General features: G+C 49.4%; 2 protein-coding genes across 2 annotated transcripts; one reads left to right on the top strand and one right to left on the bottom strand.

The window, feature by feature from the left end:
* Positions 1-635: 635 nt before the first annotated feature.
* Positions 636-18,171, bottom strand: LOC115660902. Its single transcript, XM_030582771.1, has 7 exons — positions 18,061-18,171; positions 16,834-17,066; positions 14,137-14,260; positions 2,732-2,898; positions 2,195-2,268; positions 1,719-1,820; positions 636-862 (listed from the first exon to the last, which is right to left on the bottom strand). The coding sequence occupies exons 2-7, from the start codon at positions 17,053-17,055 to the stop codon at positions 694-696; spliced, it is 858 nt and encodes a 285-aa protein (XP_030438631.1). The 5' UTR covers positions 17,056-17,066; positions 18,061-18,171; the 3' UTR covers positions 636-693.
* LOC115660903 (hydroxysteroid 11-beta-dehydrogenase 1-like protein B) lies at positions 3,919-11,358 on the top strand. Its single transcript, XM_030582772.1, has 6 exons — positions 3,919-5,905; positions 7,098-7,228; positions 7,660-7,771; positions 9,492-9,680; positions 10,634-10,777; positions 11,069-11,358. The coding sequence occupies exons 1-6, from the start codon at positions 5,788-5,790 to the stop codon at positions 11,281-11,283; spliced, it is 909 nt and encodes a 302-aa protein (XP_030438632.1). The 5' UTR covers positions 3,919-5,787; the 3' UTR covers positions 11,284-11,358.
* Positions 18,172-18,310: the final 139 nt, after the last annotated feature.

The following is an 18,310-nucleotide window of genomic DNA, read 5'->3' as shown; positions in this document are numbered from 1 at the left end:
TGTTAAGCTACCAATTTCTGTTGGTCCCTTAAGACGTATTCGCTGTATACAGATTGAGAGGCAGAAGTGTATGCTGGGCAAACATTGGGTCTTTGAGCTGACCTGCTCGCTATGAGTGTGTTTCAGTGTTGTGGTGAGTCCTTAAGATTCCATTTAGGATGCAGATTAAAATGCTCTAGTGCCATCTTCAAGGGCAGTTTCCTAAAGTAACCTTCCAAAGAGAATAATAATAAATGCACAGGGCCAGGACTGCTGTGGTCACTTGCTGAAAGGACACTGCCCCTTCAAGTAGCGAAGTGGAGAGGGCTGCTTATGTGACATAGAGCTTTTCCCTACTCATGCACTTGTTGAAATCCAGATCAGGACAGCCGAAACTAATAAGTTAGGGGAGACCTGCTACACATGGCATCTGAAGTGAGGTAGCTTAATGTCTCCCTGCCCACAGACCACCAGCTCTACCTAAAGGGGGACACCTTTGCAGTGAATCATAGGTCTGTTTGCTGATGCTCACAAGTATCATACCAGCTCTGGCCTATTAGAATTGCCCCACCTGCCAAAGCTTCCCAAGCAACCAATCAGCTATTCTCTTCAGACTATCATCATTGCTCCTACACAGCAGAGTTCTCACCCACAATCAAGTAACTTGCATGGAACTTTTATTCATGCAGCAACTTTCCATACAGGAAGAGACAATTACGCCCCCTTTGGAGAGGAACTGGGGCCAGGTTTCTCATTATCCATGTCATCTTCTGAGCCACCTTGAAACCTGGAGAGCATGGGAGTGTCAAAAACAGAAGGTGTGGATTTCATGTCAGAAGGGCCTGCCTTTTGGGGAGAAGGGTTGGGACTGTTCCCAGGAGGCCTAGAACAAGAAAACATTTCCAGTGAGGATCGCCAGGGAGAAGTAATGTGATGGGTAGCTAACCTCTTTCACCTATCCCTATTTGTTCAGTACAAGCAGCTGAGCAACGGTGAAAGGAATTCACAGCACCCTTCAGGCATTACTGATAAATTAGGCTAAGCCACATTCCTCTAATGCTTTACATGAGGTACATATAACTACCCAGGAATAGCATGGTATGGAATGAATTCCCAGTGGTCCAAACCTACTTGCATAGAGTATTATGGTATACAAATGCACTACAGCCTCTTCACTACCACTACACTGCCTCTTCTCCCACTCCCAATCAAGGATCTGATCGTTGCAGAGTCAATCCTCTAAACTGCATTGCTTCATTTGTTAGCACTCTTATACAATGGACTTTAACCTTTTCTTTCCTATGGAGGTTTTTGACCAGCATAAGGCTGAGATGATGGGATTCCCTTTCTGCTGAAGCTGATCCAGCATTGCTGAAGTGGAAGCTTGACCATCATTGACTTCAGTGAGAACAGGATCAGAGCCCTTCATGTGTAATCAAATTCCCCTTTCCTTCCCCAAAAAGGAGATCCCACAAGGAGCCAAAAGGCCCCTCCCCAAGGGTCATATTCTAATCCCTTCTCATAGGAAGCAGCACCTTCTGCCATTTCTTTACTGGGACTGTTTGCACAGTACAGCTCTCCTCAGAAAAACCAAGATCAGAATCTGGCCCTGAGATAGCGGGTAACTATCATGCATCCGACGAAGTGGGTATCCACCCATGAAAGCTCATGCTCCAAAACGTCTGTTAGTCTATAAGGTGCCACAGGATTCTTTGCTGCAGGTAACTAATGAGACCTACCTTGAGAGACTGGTGTACCTCAGCTTATTGATGTGGTTACCAGCCTGGAGGGAGGCATGGAAGCCACCAGGGTTCAGCACTATAGGATGCAGATCGATCATGCTGTTGGAAGACAAGGCATTCAGGAAGAGAGCTAACACTCACTGCAGCCAAACTGTGCAATGCCCCGTTGTTCACCCTGGTTCTCTGAGGACAAGGGGAACCTGAAGGGGGAGATGTAGTAGTCCTATAGGAACAGACAAGAGGGAAGGCATCCCTGCGTCACACTGACCAAGCTGCAGGAGGAGCAGCATTACAGGGATTGAAGGGCATCAAATGTGTGTTCAGCCCACAACTGACAAGTGCCTGCTTCCCTCCAACTCCCTCTCACTTTCCCCTTCACTCCATCACTTATAAGGCAGTGGGGACGTGCTTCCTCTCCTCCTTGCTTTCTCACCCTCTCCTAGGCAATACTGACCCTCCCCAATGCCTCAAACCTCTTTTGGTTCATTGTCGACACCCCAGCCCAGTAGTGCTTCAGGTCAGTGTTTGAAGCTGTTGCTCTGTCCATCTATTGGAAATAAAAGTTCTCGTTAGACAACGGCACAAGCACTGTTTCTTCACAAGCAAGTTAGCTAACCCACCAATCAGTGCTCCTCCACACAATGAGCATGCCTACCCCACTCTCTACAGGGCCTCTGCTGAGGAGGCTAGACTTGGAGTAGCTGTGAGCTCCCCCACAGCCAGTGCTCTTGCCCCTTTCCTACAGAATCTCTGCTGGGAGAGCCTGGGGCTGGAGTAGCTACTGAGTCTTGTTCCTATTGGGAGAGTCTTGCTTTCTGCTCCTGTATGAATGCCAACAGTCAGCGTTAACTCCACACTAGAGAGGCTTGCAGCCTGGGACAGGTGCCATGTGTACTGTACTACAGTGAGGGTAGCACAGAGACCCCAGGCAGCCTGGACAACTTGCACGGCTTGACAATATGTCAGGACTGGGGTCCCTAGGAATATTAGTGGAAGATCGAAGTACAAACCTGTTTGCTCATCAGTTCGGGAAAAGGTCCGAAGACCCTGGGCATGGTGAACTTGGGAGGAGCAGTGGAGCCAGAAGTCCTGGCCCAGGAGGGACAGAACCCACCCTCCAGAGCTTGCTTCTTCCCAGTCACTTGCCTTGGACGTCGCATTTTCACAGCCTTTGCAGCTATGAGAAAAGAAGACAAAAGCATACCCCCAAAGCACTTCAAACCAGCAACTGTAAGGCCTTCGGGTGTGTTTCACTGCCCAGAGAGGCAGGCAGGGTACAATGTAGTTCTTCAGTTCTTGTGATACCATCTATTTCAAAATCAAGGCCAGAGGGGAACTGGACAGCTCAGGGTTTGGTAATAGTCAATGGAGCCTAGATCAGGGTGTCCTAATGCAGCTCAGGTCAGTTGTGACAGAAAGCTCCCAGCCCGTGGTGGCTGCTTGTGGCCTACAGGACATAAATATGGAGGGGCTCAGTCAAGTTCCTATTGGGTGAGTGTCCACATCAGCACAACTGGCCACCTGTTGGCCGTCTCAGCAGAGAGGTCATGGAAACTGAACTCTCCCACCCTGGGCAGTTGTCCTTCCAGGCTAGAGAGGAGAAATGCTGGGAGGACAGTGAATGTGTGGACAGAGGACTTTGCCCTCCAGACCTGTCAATCTAGCATCTTTCACCAGTAATAAATTCAGAGAGGACATTTTCCTTAAAGCACCTGATTGCTCCCTGCTTAAGATACTCTCCTTCTGAGAGAGAGCAAAATCCTGGTGTGCTGGACACATGCCTAGTGAACGCCCATAGTTAAAACAGATTCGATTTGTTGAGTTTCAGCCTAATGCAGTGACATTCCTCTTAGTCATTAAAATCCAGAAGGGACCCATTGATCTTGTTCATCCACCCATCCTGCCTGCAGCTCAGCTGTGGCTGGGTTCTTTTTCTTTGGCAAAAATCCCAAGCTCTGCACGCGCGCGCGCACACACACCCCCATTTTCTGTAACCCATGTATCTTGAATTTGTCTCAATACAGGAAATAATGATGGGTATAAAAAAGCATTTTTGTAGCAGTGTCAGTCCGAGGATATTAGAAGAAGAGATCTGTGTAAACTCAAAAGCATCTCCCTCTCACCAAGATAAGTTGATCCAATAAAATATATTACCTCACACAGCTTGTCTCTCCTGGGACCAACATGGCTACAACAACACATAAAAAAGTGAAACACAGCCACAATATATTAGTGCATCATTAGAGCTTAGTATAGTCTAGAGAGCATAATTTTCAAAAAGCTGGAGGCAAATGTACATATTTACTATTTGTGCACGTGATAGCTAGTAAGACTCACAGCTAGCGCTTGGCATGTGCAGATACCCAAAGTGCAAGTGAAATCTCAGTAACTACCTATGCATTTTTGCTAATAGCTTTGCAAATTAGACCCACTGCATTTTAAAATAATGTCACACCATCTGCAGAGGCACCAGCGAGGGGAATAGTTATAAGGGCCAACAGCTGTCATGCTTCAAGGCATTACCTGAGCACCTGAATTCTCCTTGGCAACGATACAGTATCAGATGTTAAGTACATTATGGCCAATAGGGTTTTGCACCTCCTATGGTGAGAGACAGGATACCAGACTAGATGGGCTATTGGTCCGTTCTTGCCTGCTGGCATTTATGTCCCACAAGCTTGAGCATCCCTCTGTAGTGGCAAGCACAGGGTGCTGTGTACAGGCTTCAGACTTGCTTCTCTGCATCTCTCTCAGGCATGACAATCCAAACAACTCAGCCAGCTTTCCTTGCTCACACAACTGAACCATCTCCCTGCTGTGGGTGCTTGAGCCAGTTTAATCTCAGGATGGACTAGACCAGCATTTGCCATATTTCTTAATTTCTTCTTTACAGCAGACCCGCAACAGAAAGGCTGCAACTGCAGTCCAGGCAGTTCTGATGTGCCCATCACTTTAGCATCAAGACTCTGTTATAACTAGCATTCAGTGAATTCTGTCTAACCTGGGAGCCAAACTCTCCAGCTTCCCTTTCTTATAGCCAGTGATCACTGCCAAGCAGGAGAGCATTACTGGACCCTTCTATTACTCCATTATGGTGGGGAACCAGTGAGAGAAAAATCCTGCAAAGTGCCATACATGAGGGAAGATTTAGACCCACTCTGGTCTCTGAGGGAGGCAATGGCTTTCCACTGACAATGTTCTCCATGTTCCTCTGGCTCAATGGATCTCTCTGCCATAAGGATAAAAGCTTATCTGTGCAGGAGACAGAACTTTCTCAGGAGCTGGTCCAAGACTATGAAATTAACTCCCTCAGGAACTAAGATCCATAACAAGTCACACCACCTTCCACTCCAACTGCAAGGTGTATTTCTTTCACCTGCCTTCTCTAACAAATGTATAGCAACATGTATAGTTATTTAAAAAAAAAACTGCTAAAGCAAGACACCAATGCATACACTTCTCCCTGTGGAGAGAGGATGAGAGACCAAACAACATATGGCAGACATTAATCATGTTGCTTAATGCACAATTGGAGGGCACTCAAATACTATGCTGATGAGCATGGTACAAGAACATATATAGTACTGTTTAGTGATGCTCCCTACCAGCTAGTCAGGATGGAGAAGCTGTGTCCAATGTTCTTTGGGTCTCACCCTAAACCACCATCCCTCAAAATGCTCATATTGACAAGGGACAGTAAGAGGACAAATGGCTGCTAATGGTCTGCAGCAGCTTCCAGAGTCTGCTCTCCCACAACAAAGGTGAGTAACTTTCTCCCTAAACAGCAGCCAATTAACATCTTCCATGTAGTTCAAGCCAGAACAGTTGGATGCAGCTCAGAAGAGATGGCACCATATGTGGTGCACTGTGCAAAAGGGGATCTTGGTTAAACGGTAAATCTCTGCCCTAGCACATACCTAGTCCAGTGCAAACTGATGTCAGGAGGAAGGTGATGCTATGCTCCAATGTGAGGCTGGTGAGAGAAATCAGACAGTGGCATAGGCTGAAATCAGACTGTGACCTTCACTGGTTTAGCACTTGGCCATGAAAGAGCCTGCTGGGTTTAATGATTCACTCCAGTATCTATCACAGAGCTGATACAATGGCTGCAATCAGGCTTCTCCTCTCACTCCTTGCTGGCCTATGTGCTTATTATTTCTACAGCCAGGAAACCCTATCTGCAGGTAAGCAAAGCAGGATGGGCCCCCAGGGAATTCACACCCCAGGCACAGAAGAGGGCTAGGGCTGACTCCCTGTTACAGATCAGATCCTTCGCTGATTGCCAAAAAGTGAGCTGAAATCAGGACGAAGGTTAGTCCCCTTTTGTGGCACTCTCACAGCTCAATGCAAAGGGAAACAATGACTCCCATTTGCTGACTACTGACAGCATCCAAAGCAATTGAAAAATCCTTTCTAAAACTAAGCTAGATCTATGACAATGATCTATTTAAGAGGCATATAAAAAGTTGGAGCTGAAAAACAAGAGGTGAACAAAGAGAAGGGTAAGTGTAAAAGGGGGTAATGAAGCAGGGGGCATGTGGCTCAGTCTCCACTGTAAGGGGAACCACTCCAATGAGTTTAGCAAATGCAAAATGGTGACAGGAAATGAGCCCCAACGATGCCCTAAGGGAAGCCAGATACTTCACTACAGACGTGTTATCACAATGGAAGCTTGTGGCTGCAGCAGAAGATTTCCTCCAGGTGGTGACAAAGGAGAAACGCTGGTTCTGAGTAGCAAGGAAAGACCAGGACTTGGGAGAAACTTGTTTCAGAGGCTAGGGAACCCAAATATCAGGAAAGGGAGAAAATACCTCTTTTTAAAAGGAGCCACTGGGAGAACCAACTTTCTGGTGCTTGCCATGAGCTCCCATCACAAGAGCGATGTGTTTGGGGAACATGCTTTCTGTAATAGCAGGTAAGACCACGTTTGCAGAGAGATGCATTAGCCTGTGGAATAGCCTTCCAAGGGAAATAGTGTAAGTCCCATCGCTTGGGACATTTAAAGCGAGCCTGGACGTACCATATCCTGTAGTGGCAGGGAGAGGGATGGGGTGACCCAATAGGTCCTTTCCCTCCCTAACTTGTCCAATTACACATAAACCCATATCACAAATGGTCTCTGCTCCAACAGGTCGGGCTGATCAACGTTGTAACCACTCCCCAGTTGTATAATTTAGTGCTCAGCACTTTACAAATACTCTCAGTACTCCTGGAGTATCACTATCTCCATTTTACAGATGAAGAGATAGACCCTCTTCGATGGTACATATTGTTGGGATTGAGAGAATCAGCATAGGAGTCCTGGGGCTCCCCGATGCCCAGGATCTTAGGGAAGCAGTGGGGCAAATTCCTGCTAACAGCCTTTTAAACCTCCAGAAATGGTGCGAGGGAAGCGTGTGCTGGTCACTGGTTCGAGCACTGGGATTGGGGAACAAATAGCCTATGAGTTTGCACGAATGGGAGCGCACCTGCTCCTCACTGCCAGGAGGGAGAAGCAGCTCAAGGAGGTAAGACCCCAAAAGAAACAACCCAAGGAGGGTGGAGAAATGGAACATTTGGGCTTCTATTATACCCCCCTCTCCAATTCCACACAGCAGGGTGCAGGGATGGCCAAACACCAGGACACATTGGCCACTCACCCACATTACAACCCTCTTCTCTCAACAGAAGTTGCGTTCACACCCGAGGCCAGGATGCAGCCTTGAGCGTGCTGCTGCAAATCATCACTTTGCTCCCCTGCCCAATGTGATTCTTCAGCACCATTCAGTCCCTTCTATTTCATGCTAGACCAAGTTCCTGCCCCATCCATTAACGTGGGGCGAAATGAAGCAGACGGCTGCATGCTCTCCTCTGTGCTACGAAACAGCTGCAATGTGAAAGGCTGCACAGCCTGCTGCAGTGTCAAGTTCTTTGCTGACAGCTGCTCTTTTGTTTTCAGGTGGCACAGAAGTGTCTGGAACTGGGAGCGAGTTCTGCCAGGCATGTGGTGTCTGACATGAACAACTTGACTTCAGCCCAGAATGTCATTGAAGACGCCAGAAACAAACTGAGTAAAACTTGCATCTCTTCCCTCCTTTTCCTTGTCCTCCTGGGACAGGGAAGGACACAGACCTCTCTTGGGTCATCTCCTCCAATCACCCATGCTGCCTTTCCCGGAAACAGGATGCTCCATTTTTCGGCTAACAGGAAAAAGCTTGACCATCCTAGGGATTGGCCCAGCCACACAGATTCCCAAACACTGATTCCCTGTAGTCTTAGTCGAGCTCTCTTTTTAATAACTAACTACTTCAGCTGGCAGCAGAGATGCAGAGAATTCCAGACGGGGACTTTGCCCCACACTCCAGCTGGAAAATCCCTGCACTAAACCTCAGTGGTAGCAGGGCAGCTTCACTGGGAAGTTGAACAGCCATTAAGGGTGCTTGCTTTAATCAACAGCTGCTGCTTCATCCCAAGCTGCCTGTGCTCAGTGTCAGATGGAATAAACACCATCTCTCACAATAGAGCACTCGAGTGTGCACTGAGTAGCTGCAGGCAAGTCAGACATACATCGGGTGCTGGGTTGGATTTGTCAGGGAGGAGGGAAGGCTGCAGTGAAAATGGGGTAGGTCCTTCAGCAGTCTGCACAGAGGAGGGAAAAGCAGAGTCTGACTGTATATGCCTGAGACGGCTCCACTGGCATATGAGCAGAATGGAGTTCTGAGTGGTTTCTCTGCTAGGGTCCTGACTCCAAAGTCACCAGCCATCAAGAGCATCAGCAGGAATAGCTGACCTGCATCCTGACTCTGGGGAAAGTGGGAATCAGCTTGGGACCAAGGCCAACAATATCAGAGTCCAGTTCTATTCCCTTTTAAATCTGTGGGAGTTTAAATACACCGCTACCCCGTTATAATGCGACTCGATATAACACAGGTTCGCATATAGCGTGGTAGCAGCGGGGCTCTGGCGGCACTTTAAAGGGTCCAGGGATCAGGCTGCTGCAGGGAGCCCAGGGCCCGTTAAATCACTGCTGGAGCCCTGCTGCCACTACCCCGGGACTCCGGCAGCGAGGCAGCGCTTTAAAGGGTCCGGGCTCCCTGCAGAGGCCGGAGCCCCGGGCCCTTTAAGTCACCGCCAGAGTCCTGCCGCTGCTACCCCAAGGCTGAGGCAGCAAGATTCACCGGTGATTTAAAGGGTCCAGGGCTGCTGCAGGGAGCCCCGGGTCCTTTAAATCACCGCTGGATCCCTGCTGCCACTACTCCGGGGCTGTGGCAGCGGGGCTTCACTGGTGATTTAAAGGGCCTGGCGCTCCCTGTGACAGGAGCCCCAGGCTCTTTAAATCACCGCTGCAGTCCTGCCACCACTACCCCTATATAATGGCGTTTCACTTAGAACTCAGTAGGGATTTTTGGCTCCCCAAAACTGTTTTATGTCAGGGTAGCACTGTACTGACCTCAGTGGCTGTTATTCCAGTTTAGGGTGACCAGATATCCTGATTTTATAGGGACAGTCCCATTTTTTGGGTGTTTTTCTTATATAGGCGCCTATTACTCCCCACCCACTTTCCTGATTTTTCACACTTGCTGTCTGGTCACCCTAGTCCAGCTCCACCTAAGAAATATTTGTGATGAAATGTGAGTGCATCCCAGTGCAGATCCCCTGATTCTGGTAGGACTCTGATTCAGAACGGCTGCTATCTTGGAGCAGAGAGGGCAGATAGTGTACCGCATCCATCCTGATCCAAGAACAGATGCACACACTTCATCTGAATCTGTGTTTCCCTTTCTCTTTCAGGGGGTCTCGACTACCTGGTTTTGAACCATGTTGGGGGGAGTGGCCGGTTTGGCCCATTCCAAGGAGACATGGCAGCAGTGACCAGCTCCATGACTGTCAACTTCTTGAGCTACGTCCAGCTGACAGTTTCTGCAATGACCATGCTGCAGGAGTCTCAGGGCAGCATCATTGTCATCTCATCCCTGAGTGGTAAGGAAGGCTGCTTCTTTCAGTTACCAGTGAACGCATCCAAGCTGCCCTACTCAGTCAAACCAATCTCACAGCTAACAATACTGGTGGAATCACTGTCTCATCTCGCCTCCTTCACAGGAAAAGCCATTAGTTACAACCACAGCCAGTCTCTTCTTGCCTGTTACAAAGGCTTTTAGTTCCAGAGAAGTTTCATTCTCTCTTTGGTGGCAGAGAATGAGTAATTACAACTCTCCTCCGAATCTGTCTTTCAAAATGCTCTGTAGAAACTGTTCACTGGGATCACTCACCCACCGCTGAAATGCAGCTACCCTGGTGATTTAGTCTGAGTACTAACTCAAAGCAGAGTAAAGAGGGCCACCTACGAAACCATCAACACTACAAGTGCCCCTAGAGGTAGCGGCGGCCGCAGGCACCAGTGCTCCAAGCGCGTCTCTCGGGCGGCAACCTGCGGGGGGCGCCCTGCCGGTCCCTGGGAGGGCGGCAGTCAGGCAGCCTTCAGTGGCTTGCCTGCGGGAGGTCCGCCGGTCCTGCAGATTCGGCAGCAATTCAGCAGCAGGTACGCCGAAGCTGCGGGACTGGGGACCTCCCGCAGACAAGCCGCCGAAGGCAGCCTGTCTGCCATGCTTGGGGTGGCAAAACAGCTAGAGCCGCCCCTGCCTAGAGGTCTCCTCCCAAGCACTGACATGCCCTGCCCCTGTTTAGCTTGTGAGATTTGATGGGATCCCAGCAAGAGCTGGTAAGGCTGCCTCATCTAATAGAAGACATGTCTGGTTACTGAGGTTGGCAGTTATGCAACAGAAAAATGATCTGAACAGTAATTTAGACTTGGATCTATGTGAGAGACTCCAGCTTGTCCTCTGATAGCTCCACATGCCTAAAACCGTTTCCCTCAGCGAATCGTTTCCTTGAGGGAAGTTCTCAGCTATTCCTGTTGCTTTGATTCTCTTCAGGTCGGATAGGAGCCCCATTCACCCTCTCATACAGTGCAGCCAAGTTCGCTCTGGAAGGATTCTACAGCTCGTTACGCAGGGAGCTGCGGCTTCGGGAGATCAGTCTCTCAGTCACAGTTGCTGTGCTGGGATATATTGACACAGGTAAAACAAAAATGCTACTCTCTACTGAGAGACCCAATCATTAGGCTGCAACACACAGTGCAGAAGGGGATAAATATCATCCAGATGTTGAGAGAGAATCTCAGGGGAAGAAGGGGAGGTCAGGAGATTTATTATATGATAATGATCTTTAGAACTATAGAAAAGGTTTGGGAGTTGGCTCCTGTAGTTCAGAGAGCTCATGCTCCCCAATGCACCAAGATACACTCTGTTTAATCTGGAAGAAGAGCGGGAATGAGATACTCTGTGTGATAATTGTTCTCTTTATCCCAGACAATGCTTTGAAAATCATCGGTGATAAAATCACCATGCAGGCAAATCCCAAAGAGGAGTGTGCACGGGAAGTGGTGCGGGCTGGTGTGCTGCGACATCGAGAGGTCATATATCCTTACTGGAGCCTAAAGCCTCTGCTGCTGCTAAAGGAATGGATGCCAGGCCTGATGGAAAGAATGCTGGACAAATTCCTCATCCTGGAAAATATCCTCTGAGCCTCAGGGCAGTTCAGTTTCACATTGAAGCACAATAAAAGGAAAACCCTGCTCAAGCAGAGGGGGCAACTGAGATGCTGGACTCATGTTTGCGCTGGACATAATCTTTCCAAAGTGCACAGAGAGATGGGTTAAAAGATAGGAAACAAAGGGTAGGAATAAATGGTCAGTTTTCAGAATGGAGAGGATTCATAGATTCATAGACTCTAGGACTGGAAGGGACCTCGAGAGGTCATCGAGTCCAGTCCCCTGCCCTCATGGCAGGACCAAACACAGTCTAGACCATCCCTTATAGACATTTGTCTAACCTACTCTTAAATATCTCCAGAGATGGAGATTCCACAACTTCCCTAGGCAATTTATTCCAGTGTTTAACTACCCTGACAGTTAGGAACTTTTTCCTAATGTCCAACCTAAATCTCCCTTGCTGCAGTTTAAGCCCATTGCTTCTTGTTCTATCATTAGAGGCTAAGGTGAACAAGTTTTCTCCCTCCTCCTGATGACACCCTTTTAGAAAACTGCTATCATGTCCCCCACGGGTCTGTAAATAGTGGTGTCCCCCACGGGTCTGTACTGGACCAGTCCTATTCAACATATTCATAAATGATCTGGAAAGAAGGGTAAACAGTGAGGCAGCAAAATTTGCAGATGACACAAAAGAACTCAAGATAGTTAAGTCCCAGGCAGACTGCGAAGAGCTACAAAAGGATCTCACAAAACTGCGTGACTGAGCAATTAAATGGCAGATTAAATTCAATGTTGATAAATGCAAGGTAATGCACATGGGAAAACATAATCCCAACTATACATATAAAATGATGAGGTCTAAATTAGCTGTTAACACTCAAGAAAGAGATCTTGGAGTCATTGTGGATAGTTCTTTGAAAACATCCACTCAACGTGCAACGGCAGTGAAAAAAGTGAACTGGATGTTGGGAACCATTAAGAAAGGGATAGATAATGAGATAGAAAATATCATATTGCCTCTATATAAATCCATGGTACGCCCACATCTTGAATACTGTGTGCAGATGTGGTTGCCCCATCTCACAAAAGATATATGGGAATTGGAAAAGGTTCAGAGAGGGCAACAAAAATGATTAGGGGTATGGGACAGCTGCTGTAAAAAGAGAGATTTATAAGACTTGGACTTTTCAGCATGAAAAAGAGACAACTAAGGGGGGATATGATAGAGGTCTATAAAATCATGACTGAGGTGGAGAAAGTAAATAAGGATGTGTTATTTACTCCTTCTCATAACACAAGAACTAGAGACCACCAAATGAAATTAAGAGGCAGCAAGTTTAAACCAAACAAAAGGAAGTATTTTTTCACATAACGCACAATCAACCTGTGCAATTCCTTGCCAGAGGATGTTGTGAAGGCCAAGACTATAACAGAGTTCAAAAAAGAACTAGATAAATTAATGGAGGATAGGTCCATCAATCGCTATTAAACAGGATGGGCAGAGATGGTGTCCCTAACCTCTGTTTGCCAGAAGCTGGGAATGGGTGACAGGAGATGGACCCCTTGATGATTACTTGTTCTTACATTCCCTCTGATGCACCTGGCGTAGGCTACTGTCAGAAGACAAGATACTGGGCTAGATGGACCTTTGGTCTGACCCAGTATGGCCGTTTTTATGTTCTTATGTTGAGCTAAGATTTCCCCATGAGCCCCAAAATACACACCTCAGAGCTGGACAGAGCCATGAGACACAGCTCCATCCTTCAGTCATCTCTAGCATCTGGACACCTTGACATGTGTAGCTTACAGCCTCCTCTACTCAGACAACTTAACCCCCAGCCTGGCCTGAGGTGCATGTGCAGCTACCATAGACTACCTAATAATGCATGGAATTAGACCCCAGAGTGGGGATACAGAGAGGGCATTTCCCTGTCAAGGGCTGTCCTTTCCCGGCTCTTCTAAGTAGTTCAAAACTATGCAGTTGTATAGGCTTCTGGGCAGATCTCAGAGCTGCTGTCCACCAATTAGAGCATAACGATAAGGGACAGTCCCGTCTCTCTGTTTCAAACTGTGGTATGTCAGTACATACTAGGGAACTTTTAGTGTGCATCAGGAGGGTCTACACAGTTAAGTGTGCGGTATGCTGAAGTGCTGTAGGTTGATACACACACACCCCTCTCTATACCAGTTGCTAATATAACCAGGAAGCCGAGAAGGGAGAAGGATACATCAGAGCTATATCATAGACAGGGGTGAAAATGGCCATCAGAATTCAAACACCTAATTAACAAACAATTACATCTAATATTTCTATAACATCTTTCATCCTAGACATCCCAAAGTGGTTCACAAACTTTTATACATAAACCACCACTAAAACAGCCATGTCAGGGATGGGAGAGCGGCAAATAGGCACACAACTGGTGCATAATGAAAGGGAAATTTTGGCCCAGGACAATGAGGCAAACTGGGGAGGCTGTGCTGCCCAGGCACTAGACTTGGAAACAGAAGACCTCGGTACAATTCACAGCCTTGCCCCCAACTCACTGTGTGACTGTCACAAAGTTACTTCATCTCCCTATGGCTAATTCTTCATAGGTAACAGAGATAATACTGCTTATCTCCCTTTGTAAAGCATTCAGATCTATGGATAAAAATCACTAGAGAGATTCTAGCTAAAATAAACTGTTTCGGGGAGCTTAGCTATTTCAACCTTGTGCTTAGACTCCTGAGTTATCCCTTCCCAATAGGGAAAGGCACTGTTATAACACTGCTGCATTTTCTCTTCTGCATCACAAGCCACAGGATGGAAAGAGGGGAGCCTAGAAGGGAAACTTCCTAGAGTTGTGCCACAGGCCCAAAGGGAGACTGAAGCACAGGGATTACCCTGAGCATAGTTGTTCACTTTCTGCATGTCTCGTTTCAGCTGCACCACCTTCTCTTGCATCTCCGCAATCCCCACATAGTTACAGTAATTCATCTCTCCCTGAAGTGTCCAGAAAAACTTGGCCTAGAAAACAACATGGGGGGGGGAGGGGAAAGGGAGGGTAAGGCACTGCTATTCGCCTCTGCAGTGGATACTGCTGTCTAATAGCCAAAGTGGACTGTTGGTTCACAAGACTACCTCACCATCTCTCCAGTATTCCACATAACAGCTGTTATGGCTTTAATGTTCTGTTTGTCCCTCCCACAGCTTCCATCCCTGCCCCGAGCACAGGAACAGAGTCACTGAAAACCAGGCTGTGTGTGCAGTGGGAGCGTTAGTGATTTGAAATCACAAAGATAGCTTTAAGCTACCTTTTTAACGCCCCCCCTCCTTCTGTTGGTTGGTAGGGTTGTGCATGCTCCCAGTGTAAACTGCAGCAGCCTCTGGGCTGCTCTAACATTCTGCTTCCCATAGCTCCCTGTGAACCCTGTTAATCCGAGAACAGCTGTAGTGCTGTGCAATCTGGCCATCCCCTCAGTGCACCCCTATGTTATGGACTAGGAGAAGGACTGGGGTAGAGCTTTTACACAGGTCAGGCAGCTCCCTGCACAAGGGGCAGTCTCAGAGGGACATTTACACTCACTTTAAGGCCCCTTTACACTGCCAGAGCAGTGACATACAGAATCATCAGGTACCTTCAGCCTTCCATTAGATTCACGTGGGTTGGAATCAGGGGAAAGTTAATGGAACAGAGCAGCTAGAGGGCTGGAGAGTGTATCTGAGGGCTTGTCTACATCAGAAAGTTGCAGCGCTGGTGAGGGAGTTACAGCGCTGCAACTTTGAGAGTGTCCACATCTGCAGGGCATCACCAGCGCTGCAACTCCCTGTTTGCAGCGCTGGCCGTACTCCCGTTTTGTCTCGGGTGTAGAGGATCCAGCGCTGGTGATCCAGCGCTGGTAATGCAATGTAGACACTCACCAGCGCTTTTCTTGACCTCCGTGGAAGGAGGAAGCCTCTGGTAATCAAGCTGGTTTCCTTTCCCGGTTTGCTCTCTCGGTCCCGGAGCCAGCCAGCAAACCGCGGGGAAGGAGACCTGCTTGCTCGGGGTTCCGGGACCGAGAGAGCAAACCGGGAACGCCGCGGTTTGCTCTCTCGGTCCCGGAGCCAGCCAGCAAACCGCGGGGAAGGAGACCTGCTTGCTCGGGGTTCCGGGACCGAGAGAGCAAACCGGGAACGCCGCGGTTTGCTCTCTCGGTCCCGGAGCCAGCCAGCAAACCGCGGGGAAGGAGACCTGCTTGCTCGGGGTTCCGGGACCGAGAGAGCAAACCGCGGCGAAGCTGGTTTCCTTTCCCGGTTTGCTCTCTCGGTCCCGGAACCCCGAGCAAGCAGGTCTCCTTCCCCGCGGTTTGCTGGCTGGCTCCGGGACCGAGAGAGCAAACCGCGGCGTTCCCGGTTTGCTTTCTCGGTCCCGGAACCCCGAGCAAGCAGGTCTCCTTCCCCGCGGTTTGCTGGCTGGCTCCGGGACCGAGAGAGCAAACCGCGGCGTTCCCGGTTTGCTCTCTCGGTCCCGGAACCCCGAGCAAGCAGGTCTCCTTCCCCGCGGTTTGCTGGCTGGCTCCGGGACCGAGAGAGCAAACCGCGGCGTTCCCGGTTTGCTCTCTCGGTCCCGGAACCCCGAGCAAGCAGGTCTCCTTCCCCGCGGTTTGCTGGCTGGCTCCGGGACCGAGAGAGCCGACCGCGGCGTTCCCGGTTTGCTCTCTCGGTCCCGGAACCCCCCTTGAAGCCGCCCAACAGCGCTGCAGTGTGGCCACATCTAACACCACTTGCAGCGCTGGTTGCTGTAAGTGTGGCCACTCTGCAGCGCTGGCCCTATACAGCTGTACTAATACAGCTGTAACAACCAGCGCTGCAAAATTTTAGATGTAGACATGGCCTGAGTCAAGCTAAGGAGCCCTTACTACAGGGGAAAGGAGGAAGTACAATAGCTTCAGTATCACTTCCTCTGTCAATTCCAGCCTCTATTCCCTGCACACTCCCCCAGCAAACAAAAATAAAAAATTCCTAAAAAACAGAGTAATTTTTCCATGGGGTGAGGGGTATTTGCTCCCATAATTTCCCACTAGTGGAAATCACATGACTGGATTCATATTGACCAGGTTGAACGTATATCATCACAACCTGTGATTTCAGTAACATTTAACTCCCCTTAACACTAGGACCGCTCTCCAAATAGCGATCTGAGAATCAGAGTCAACACACAGGCGGAGACTACAGTGGTGGTCTCAAGCTAGCACTTCTTTCCCCAGTGCCAGAAGAGATTGATCCAGGTCATGTGATGAGGCTACATCTAGGCTTTTCCATGCTGGAGGCAGGGGGGAACCCTGAGAGGGCTGCAGGTTTCAGGAAAGCTCATGTACAATTTGGAAAACAGACCTTTTCCTCTTCTTGTGGCACAGATACCAGCAGCCTAAGGAGAAACAGGGAAAGGAGTGGTGGTGCAAACCTACATGGTGATTTGTCTCATTACAAGAGTAGTCAGAGTTCCTGGCTCTGAGGGACACGCTCTCTCGCTGTTATTCCCGATAAAATCTCCCGGCAATAATCTCAGATATGTTGGGGGGAGGAGGAGCTGTTAGCCAGGAAGGCACTGCAGGTACCTTTAAGAATGAAGCTAGGCCAGCTGCCTCTTTCTCCATCTGCTTCCGCTTTCGCATGACCCTCTCACAGATCTCTGGGCTCCGCTCCATGTTTGTATACAGTTCTTGCAGGCACTGCTCAGTATAGGATAAAGACTGTACTTCGAAGTCCTCAGGGGAAATCAGCTTGCAGAATGACATACTGAGGGGGTACTCGTTGTCAAACTCATCCAAGGTCTCCATCCTATGCTTTGCTAGAGAAAAACAGGTAGTGAAGCTACCCTGACTGGGAAAGCAAGCCAGCAGAGTTACGTAGAGGCCTCCCTCCTTTCCCATTCTGAGGCCCTGACACTGACACATAAGAGGGTAGATTGCTGCTGTATTGGAGCTAATAGCTACCCTAGTGCCAGCCTCTCCTGGCAAGAATCTGTGTAGGGAATAACTGAGTTGCTGAAACTGCTGAAAACTTTAGGATAGAACATCCTCTCACAGGAAAATAAGGTGATAAGTGATCCTCTTGGGCGTGGCTTCTCTTAGGCTCCTTCTCTGCACACAGAAGCATTTTCCCCAAGGGCAGTGCTGAGACCATGACCTGCATCCTGTTTGAGGAAAGTGACTTCCAGCTGTGGAGAGGAGCTGGCTCAATGCCACTGAGGAGTCAAATCCCCTCTCCCAAGAGAGAGGCGGCAGCTGAAGAGGTCCCCTCAGACTCCTGCCCAGAGGCTGACAACACTACCACAATCTTCACTTCTGTCCCCACCTCCCTGTGCAGCCAGTACCCCCATGGGGCACGGGGGTGTCACAGAGTGACAGGCCATGCACAACAGGACCATGACCCACAGGCACTGGTGGGGCTGGACTGGACCATGTTGACCCCACTCACTCCCCTCATTCAAGAACAGGTTAGGAGGGGCCATCCAGCAACTTGGAAAATACAGAGGGGAACAGCCCGGCCCCTTTACCCCTCAAGCAAAGACCTGAACCCCTCATTCTTCGTACAGCGGGGAAGGCAGAGCAGGTGAACCTGCCCACCCCTTATACCACTGAAGGAAAGAGGGACTAGATCAGTTTCTACAGCCCCAATCGCCCTATGGGGGTGCGCGGAGGGAGGGAGGGAGAGGAAATGCCGGCGGGCGTGGCTCAGTCCTCCATGGGATCAGTGAGCGGGACTCGCTGTCCCCGGGACTCGTAGAAGGGTCTAGGTCTCCTATGGGGGAGGGGAAATGGGCGTGGCTCCTTATCCCCTACCCCGGCAGTGGGCGGGGCTCACGAACTCCCTGTCCCCTGTGTAGCGGCTGTTCCCGCAGGGTCGCTGGCTCCCGGAACACGTGTCCGTAGCGGCCCAATCGGGGAGGTCGGCGCGTGAGCCGCACCCGTGACAATGCGTTAGTGTGACGGTTAGGAGTGCAGGGTTACTACGTCACTCCAGGGAAACTAGCGCGCGTCGCCCCGCCCTCTGCCCCGCCCCGGCAGGTAGGTGGAGCCAGCGGCCGGGTCC

This window comes from Gopherus evgoodei, chromosome 13 (genome assembly GCF_007399415.2).
Source record: "Gopherus evgoodei ecotype Sinaloan lineage chromosome 13, rGopEvg1_v1.p, whole genome shotgun sequence".
In the NCBI taxonomy this organism is placed as follows: Eukaryota; Metazoa; Chordata; order Testudines; family Testudinidae; genus Gopherus; species Gopherus evgoodei.
The sequence above is the reverse complement of the archived record's forward strand: the minus strand, read 5'-3'. Positions and strand labels throughout refer to the sequence as shown.